At 42.1% G+C, this 8,516-nt stretch overlaps 1 protein-coding gene across 6 annotated transcripts in view; it reads left to right on the top strand.

Annotated features, from left to right (window-relative positions):
- The window catches only part of tfap2a (transcription factor AP-2 alpha), a 12,168-nt gene extending 6,839 nt beyond the window's left edge, over nucleotides 1–5,329 (top strand). For all 6 annotated transcript variants that reach the window (XM_080794376.1, XM_080794374.1, XM_080794373.1 and 3 more), the window contains exons 5-7: nucleotides 641–759; nucleotides 2,463–2,604; nucleotides 3,771–5,329. In XM_080794376.1, the coding sequence (XP_080650502.1) occupies nucleotides 641–759; nucleotides 2,463–2,604; nucleotides 3,771–4,056 (547 nt within the window). In that variant the 3' untranslated portion in view covers nucleotides 4,057–5,329. The remainder of the gene's footprint in view (nucleotides 1–640; nucleotides 760–2,462; nucleotides 2,605–3,770) is intronic.
- The last annotated feature ends 3,187 nt before the right edge of the window (nucleotides 5,330–8,516 follow it).

The following is an 8,516-nucleotide window of genomic DNA, read 5'->3' as shown; positions in this document are numbered from 1 at the left end:
TCTCTCTCTCTCTCTCTCTCTCTCTACACCTCTCATTTTCTCCCCCCTCTCTTCTCTGTACCAAGAATAATTAAAATCGACCAACCATGACACCTAGCTCCTGCATTTAAAGCAGGAGAGGTCTGTTAAATTCCATATTAACTTCTCGCACTGAATTTCGCTCTCCCCACCATTCCCCCTCCCTCTCTCTCTCAGTGTCGATGTGCACCAGCCCCCAAATTAATGTAGGCCTAGTCTGTTTCAACCTCGGCACTGTAGGCCCAGTGAAAGCATTACGCATGAAAACATTGGTCTCTGGTGAACAGTCTATTGAAGTGCTGTAGAGTAGGCCTGCTATAATATAGACAGCCAAGTAGATTTCGTTTATTTATTAATGTTGCACATGTATTCGTCTGCTGATGAATATGGGTCTGACTCTGATGGGATGATGCTCTTTTAAACTTTTATTCATGCTCGATTTACAGAAAATAAAAAGTACCAAAATCAAATCAATTGTTTTGTGCCATATAGTTGTCCCTTATAAATGTCCACATGCATCCAAAAGGCATATAACATATGCAAGTTCATGGAGATTATATATATAGGCCAATGGGAATTCCTACACCAGATATTCATTTAATTTCTCTTTTTGTTGTCACAGGGCAAAGTCTAAGAATGGAGGCAGATCCTTAAGGGAGAAACTGGATAAAATCGGATTGAATCTACCCGCAGGTAGACGCAAGGCAGCGAACGTTACCCTGCTGACGTCACTAGTCGAAGGTAAGTTGGCGTGCATGGTTGTTAAAACCACCGACTTGGGTTTTGCGGCTCCTGCAATAGCAGGTGCCTCTAACGGGGGCGCCCGCCCAAAATCAGCATAATATAGGCGCTCATCCGTGTAATTTGGACTGACTTTGCCTCAGCAAGTAATAATGCATGAAGGATAGGCTATGTGTGTTTGGAGAGAAAAGAATGGAGCTGATCATTCTTCTTGTGGCTTTGCAGCATCGGCTGCACCGTTTTACGACACTTGCAGGTCCATGGTTGGCCTAGTTTATGCTCAGTGCATTTGTGCTGGCATCGAGTTAATTACTGAGTGTGTTGCTTGCTTATTGGACTGTATTTTTTCCACCTCATGGGTGAGGATATTATTTGATTGATTAACCCCTTATTGTTTTCGACATTATTGTTGGGCCTGATATGGTTTAATGGCAACATTAATACGGCTATTAATAGTCGTGTATATGTCGTGGCTTTTCAGACAGTGGATATTTCTTTTGCATATACAAAGGGCATGCTGACCTATTGAGGAGCTATATATGTTGCGGGCCCATTAAAGAATAAATTAGTCAATTATAATGTGGTTGCAAGGATGCCTTTCTTCGCTATGCTGGTACTGGATAAATCCATTTAGCTTGCAAAGTTGAACCTTATTATTCAGTGCAGTGGTATTTGGTTGTGCCGTGGGTTTTAAAAGGTGAAAGCCTGTGATGGTTCATTGGTCCCAGTTAATCATTATTGCAGACGAGGACCGAATGCTTCATTGAAATTTGGTGCTGTATTTGTAATGAGCCTGAAGAAATGTATGATTGTTAAGGATAAGGTGGTTGGCGAGAGGCCTGCACGGGGTATAGTAGGTGGCCTGAAGACACTAGAGGTTGTTTAGCGGAGGGGACACTGGCGTTTCTGAACGTGCTGTTATTATTTATGATCCGCTCCATTTTATGGAAACGAGTTTACCGGACTGCAGCTTTGATGCTAATTGGCGCATGCGTTCTTCCGGAGTGGAGGCTTATGGGCAGGAAGCCCCGCAGTAAAAACCCAACTGTTTCAGGAAATTAAAACCAAAGACTTGAACAAATCAACAGAGAGAGTCTAGAGCGAGCTCAGACTATACTCTGGTGGAATGAACCTGCGATTCTCATGGCTGAAGTCTGTAAAAAAAAAAAAAGAGAGAGAGAGAGAGAGAGAGAAAAAAAAAAGGGGGGACCCGGATTTAACTCCTAGCCTTTTAAAATTGCTTCCCTATGCCGTTGTGATCTGCTGGACTGTCAGTAATGTGTGGGCATTGGTAATCAATGTCATGGTGTTAAGCATGACGCCCCCTTCTGATATTTCATATCCGCATATGAAAACATGTTTCTCCCCCCATATTTTAACCGTTCTCACGGTAGGCAGCCTATAGGCTATGATGACGTGTGTAACTTGCCTGCGGTTTTGTTGTTATTAAGCCCGATTGTTGGGGCGGTAAACAGGTGCCTATTATAGGCCTATGGGCTATATATACTGTCTGCAGGGTCAAACCCAGTGGCACCACTTTGGACCTAGGCTCGTTTGTCAGTTAATTAAGTGTTAATTAGAGAAGTGTTAATTGATCTATATTAGATGTCACCATGTGCAGTTCTGAGCGAAACATATTACACAAACACAACTCATTCAGCACACTCAATCGGGCATGTTTTTTATTTTATTTTCTTTCTCAGGCGAAGCAGTGCATCTTGCCAGGGATTTTGGTTACGTATGCGAGACCGAGTTTCCAGCCAAGGCAGTAGCTGAATATGTAAACCGTCAGCATTCCGACCCAAATGAACAAGTCCAAAGAAAAAACATGCTATTGGCAACGAAGTAAGTGCTATTATCACATTTCACTGTGTCACCCAAAGTGGATCCATGATCAGTGCTGCTATATAAATGTGTTTACTTGTGTGACAGCCCACACACACACACACACACACACACACACACACACACACACACACACACACACACACACACACACAAAAAAATCTGAAAAGTAATTTGTTGATATACATGTAATGATAGCCTAATATCACATGCCAAATAAAACACATGCATTTATGCCTGTCAGAAATGTAGGCCTATACTTAATTAAATAATGCATGGGCTTGCTTTGTTATATTTTATTTCAGTTTAAACTAAACAAACAAACAAACAAACAAACAAACACATTGATGAAGGTGTAGCCGAAACATTTGTTCTTATATCTTGTGATATGAAGGCATTAATAAAACTGTCACTCTCGCCACTCTGAGTGTGACCCTCCACTTTCTAGATCCCACACACTCCCATAAAGGTTAGCCTATTTCACAGCACTTCTAAATATGCATTTCATTCAGACATTTTTTGGACCTCTTATGTAAGCATGGTGTGTGTGTGTGTGTGTGTGTGTGTGTGTGTGTGTGTGTGTGGGTGTGTGTGTGCGTGTGCGTGTGCGTGTGTGTGTGTGCGTGTGCGTGGGTGCGCGCGCGTGTGTGCGCGCACGCGCGCAGTGCGTGTGTGTTATGCCACCGAGTGTGGCATAACACAGTGTGTATATATAGCTTAATAATAGCCTATAGTGTTATTAGTGGTGTCGTTTGAACAGGCTTGCTTGCCTTCAACAACACGCAACCATTTTGTTTGCTCCTTGTTTTCATCGACACTGACACACAGCTCCAACGTCAAACTCCCGCGGTTCTCTTGAAGATAGACTTTTTATTTATTTTCATAATTCATATCATCTGAAACATGGGAGTTCCTCCTTGCAGAAGCTTGCAAGGCATGCCCCCCCCCCCCCACTCCCCATGCAATATTGATGATGGACGTCTATAATCAAACAGCTGTTAATTATTACACCACGGATTGGACTAGTTTGACCCAATAAGTCAAGGGTCTGTTCTCTTGTTGATCAGAAAGCGCCTCATCACATGCAGCTGCTGGACATTTTTTTGACGTTCTTGATTGGTAATTAACACGATCGTTGTCTCCACCGTTTCTCTTTTTTTTTTTAGGCAAATCTGCAAAGAATTCACAGACCTGCTTTCCCAGGACCGAACGCCGCTGGGGAATTCACGGCCACAGCCTATTCTTGAACCGGGGATTCAGAGCTGCTTGACCCATTTCAGTCTAATTTCTCACGGATTCGGGACCCCGGCCATGTGCGCGGCCCTCACAGCCCTCCAGAACTATTTGACCGAGGCGATCAAAGCCATGGACAAAATGTACCTCAACAACAATCCGAACGGTCACTCAGATAACGGCACTAAAGGCGACAAGGATGAGAAGCACAGAAAGTGATTTCATGCACCTGCCAAAGGCCGCGGGTCCCCCTGTCGACCAACCTACCCGATATAAATATTATAAATACCTTATAAATACTATTGATCAAGTTAAACGTGCCACTTCCTGATCGCGCGCGATTTTACATGTTTGTTTTTACTACGTCATTCCACTTTGGATTCACGGGGAAACGACGCAAGAATCTTCTTCCACTCCCTCCATATTAAAAAAAAAGAAAAAAGATATGAAATGATAAGAAAAGACAAAGAAAAGAAGCAGAAACGAGAGAAGCTGCACAGCTCCAGGTGGAGAGGGAAAGGTGTCTTCCTTCACCCAGAGGACTTTTTAATGTCTACTCCCCTTTATTTTTTATCATGAGCTGCAACGAAACGGACTGAAATCCAGCGATCCTTCCTTATATCTCAATTTTACGATTGTAGCCGTGACAAAAAAAGAAAAAAGAGGATGAATTCTTATCAGTATTGTGAATAATAAACTTGAAAAACCACACAAAAAAAGAGAAAATCCAGAGTTCCATGTCATGACTTAAGTTTATAGGCTACTCTCTCGTCACTTCTCTCCAAGCGACCAACTTGAACTTTTGAATTTCAACACGATTCGCGGTTATAAGGGAATCGGTGTTCATGTATGTATATATTTATTTATGTGTAATTTAATGGGAATTGTACATATGGTGCGTCTGTTGAAACTTCTCTTTTTTTTATTTATCTGGTGCCTCCTGTTTTAGTGGGTTTGAATATTCGGTTAGTTCTTCATGTGATTTTATGGTTCTTAGAAAAACAGAAGTTTGGGGTATTTTTTTCTATGGGATATTTCAACTGAGCCCTCTTGTAGCATGTCGAGGCAACATTGAAGCAAGTGAACAAATTTAATAGAAATAAACTTCAATTTCTCTCTATATATATCATCCTTATTCAGTTTTTTTTAATTGAAAAAGAGCATAAATGAGACCCTGACTCAACTGTTTTTGTGTTTCTATTTTCTTGTTTTTATACAAGCTTTTATGTGTTGTGCCAATCAGAATACGTTTCATCTCCTGTTCTCTCCTCGAAGCACCATGAAAGCAATAAATGGAAACCTGTCTTTTTTTTATATATTTGTTTGAAGACATTCAGAAACATTCTTTGGGACCACCTGAAATCTTATGTCCGATATGTCCAAAAATTGGAGGCGGTTTTAGCTGTATTGTATAGACATGTGCTGGCAATAGTTCCCATGCCTGTCAATGTATTATAGTCCTTTGTTGCCCAGAAAAAAATAAATATTTGATACGCTTCATGTCGATTTTTATTCATACGTTTTAATTTTTTATTCACTGGCTGATACGCTGGGGTGTATTTTTGTTCTCTGCAGTTTTTTCCCTATTCAGTACGGTTACAGTAATTGAGTTTAAGCCTCCCCTGACGATTGCTCCATGCAATAAGCAGCTGAACTCATTGTTTCCCCTCACGTATAATAAAAAAGAATCTATCTGACTTTAAACTCCATAGTTTAGAGCGCAGGGTCGTTTGCAAACGAAACAGAGGGGTTTTGCAGGCCAAACGACACAAAACAATGCATATATACATTTTGCGGCTGAAGTGTGCAGCGCCAGCCCTGAAGCTAAACCGTTCTTTAAAAATCAGTGAGATGGACTATTTAATACGTGTGTGTGTGTGTGTGTGTGTGTGTGTGTGTGTGTGTGTGTGTGTGTGTGTGTGTGTGTGTGTGTGTGTGTGTGTGTGTGTGTGTGTGCAGGCTATAATGTTTGATTGTGAATCGTGATGCTATTGGTTCTCTGTCACGATATTGTGTGCATGGCGAGCCTTGTTCAAAGACAGGCGTTAAATATTTGCTGTTCGCCTCGCTCTGTAATCAATGATCAGTCGTTGCTGTTCACTATTACAGGCGCGCTCTGCAATGCAATTTGTAGCGCGCGGGGGGATTTTCAAATGATATTTTGCAATCTTATAGTTACGTTGACATTCTTTTTTGGTCACACATGTGTGTATGTAGGCTATTTGGAGTATGTGGTGGACGGACTAATATAGAAACGCTCACGTTGGCTATATATGATATGTGACGCCATATATCAGATGGTGGCTTAGCAATATTTTGCGTGCAGAGGTGCAGAGAGCGACCCCATTGCATAACTGAACTGAGTGAGTGTGATTGTGTATTGATGGCGTGGCACCATGCAAGCTCGGAATCTATCTCGTCTGGAGCATGAATCAGTTTGTTGATATATGCATCTTGCTATTGTTTCTCTCTCTCTCTCTCTCTCTCTCCCTCCCTATTTCACTGTCTGGTAGCCATGCAGTTTAAAATATTGTAACACTGACACTGGGAGATGGAGTCCTGAGCGACCAACCCCCTCCTCCTCCTCCTCTTGTGTGTGTGTGTGTGTGTGTGTGTGTGTGCGTGTGTGTTGTGTGCGCGTGAGCGTGCGTGCGTGTGTCTCTCCAATCTCCCATAACTCAAACTAGCGGCCATATTTATCATCTGCATGATTTTTCGGTCCCGGCAGACAGCCGTGCGTGCTTTAATTCTGAGGCGGTTGTTTTGAGAGAGAGAGAGAGAGAGAGAGAGAGAGAGAGAGAGAGAGAGAGAGAGAGAGAGAGAGAGAGAGAGAGAGAGAGAGAGAGAGAGTGAATGAAGCCTAACTGTACATGTCCTTGGCATAATTGCGATGCACGGTGCGGAGCAGGTGAAGCGAAGCATTGTCTGTCAGGCCCTGTTTTTGTTGGCTCAGTCCTCAGATTGTGTGTGGGATCCTGTCCTCAGGCACAATAGCTCACTCATAAAGGGGATAGAGTATATACCCGCCTGCTACTGCTGGTGGATGTGGTGGGGGAAGAAATAGCATAAATAGTCACTTTAAAGGAAAACAATCGTATTAAAGGAGCATTCATTGGTATTAGGGAAACGGGAAGCCCCCCTCTCACATGTGTCATTAATGCTAATGTTATTTAATAATAAATGTAGCGGGTTTTGGCTGAATGAAAGCATGTTTTGAATGCGAAACGAAAGCATTAGAAATAGTGGTATCTGTTACAATGGTGCATGCCGAAAGCTTGTTAGACCTATATCTTGCTATAGGTTGAGAGAGAGGATCGCGAGGCCTGTAATTGCGTTTGTTTATATTTGTGTGATGGATTTTGGGTTGTAAAGAAAGTCCAAATCCCATTGTTTTTCGTTTGTCTACACTGATACTGGCCTATAATTTGCATTAATTTTTAATACGAAATTGCAATTTTACCCCATTTAATCTGAAACAGGTAGAGCTGGTTTTTGCATAATGCCTCACAGCTAAAGTAATTTGCAAAAAATAGAGGCCCGAAATTTGAAGAGCCAGTACAGCAATACCCAACTGAATTTGGCTAATTCAATCCATAACCGCTGCTTGTCTCAACTAAACCAATTACAGCTGATTCCTGTAGCCTATAGTAATTAATAAGTGCGCCTGTTGTTATATTCTGGTGGAATAAACCTTGGGAAACATAGAGAAGGATATTTATATTGTTATTATATTTATATAACTAACAACCATGAATGTTATATAGACCTATATAACAATCGGCGCAGGAGTGCGTTTATACCAGGCATTTTAAAGGACTCACTCGCAATCAGCCGCATGTTTATGCAGTCAGAAAGTATTTAGCTGATGCTGTTGAGCCACTGCTTCGTGAATTGAGTGTCTTCTGTCGACCATAACATCGACTCGTCCTTTTTCTTTTCTTTTTTCTTTTTACCAGGCATGGCCTAATTAGCCTCTAGCAGCACCGTCACTATGCAGTCTGCACCGTAACGCTTGCAGGCAGCTATACCTTGGAGTTCGTTTGCCTGGGAGGATTTAGGGCAACAGCTATGATACAAGGCCTAGATTTAATATTCACTGTGACTGTGCATGCCGGCCATGCAGGCGATATTAGGCTGTTTGGTGTGACGTGAATTCGATTCAAGCCCAGTTGTCCTCTTGACATTTACGCGGATATACTGTCAACTGTCAGTTGTCTTGAAATAAATCTCCACTTGCTGGTAAACTTTGTGTGGCATGACATGACATCTTAATGCGCATTGGCGGTGGTTGGATGTGGTGTGATGTGATGCATGGAAATGATGCATCCTATACAGAAAATATATACGGTAGCCTACTTGATTTATTGGGGCAATAATGTGTAAAATATATTCGTCTTCGTTGACTTCGTCAATTAAGCTAATCGTCAATCTTATCACATCGTTTTCTAATTCTGACATGTTCCACATTAAGGGTTTAACAGCGAGTGGCGTGGGGGGTTAAGCAGGGTTTTCCTCTATGACATCTGATATGGTGATCGGTGCAATCGAATTATGTGATTTTGAAGTTTGCATTGAAGCGCAAAATGGCTAATTGTCCTCAAGTCTGACATCAGCCGTCATTTAGGAGCTCCGGACCCCCGCCTGCGACTGACTGACCCCCTTCGGGCATTACCTACTAT

Source organism: Protomyctophum bolini (genome assembly GCF_963924005.1).
Source record: "Protomyctophum bolini genome assembly, chromosome: 21".
NCBI lineage: Eukaryota > Metazoa > Chordata > Actinopteri > Myctophiformes > Myctophidae > Protomyctophum > Protomyctophum bolini.
This window is presented reverse-complemented; position numbering and strand designations above follow the sequence as displayed.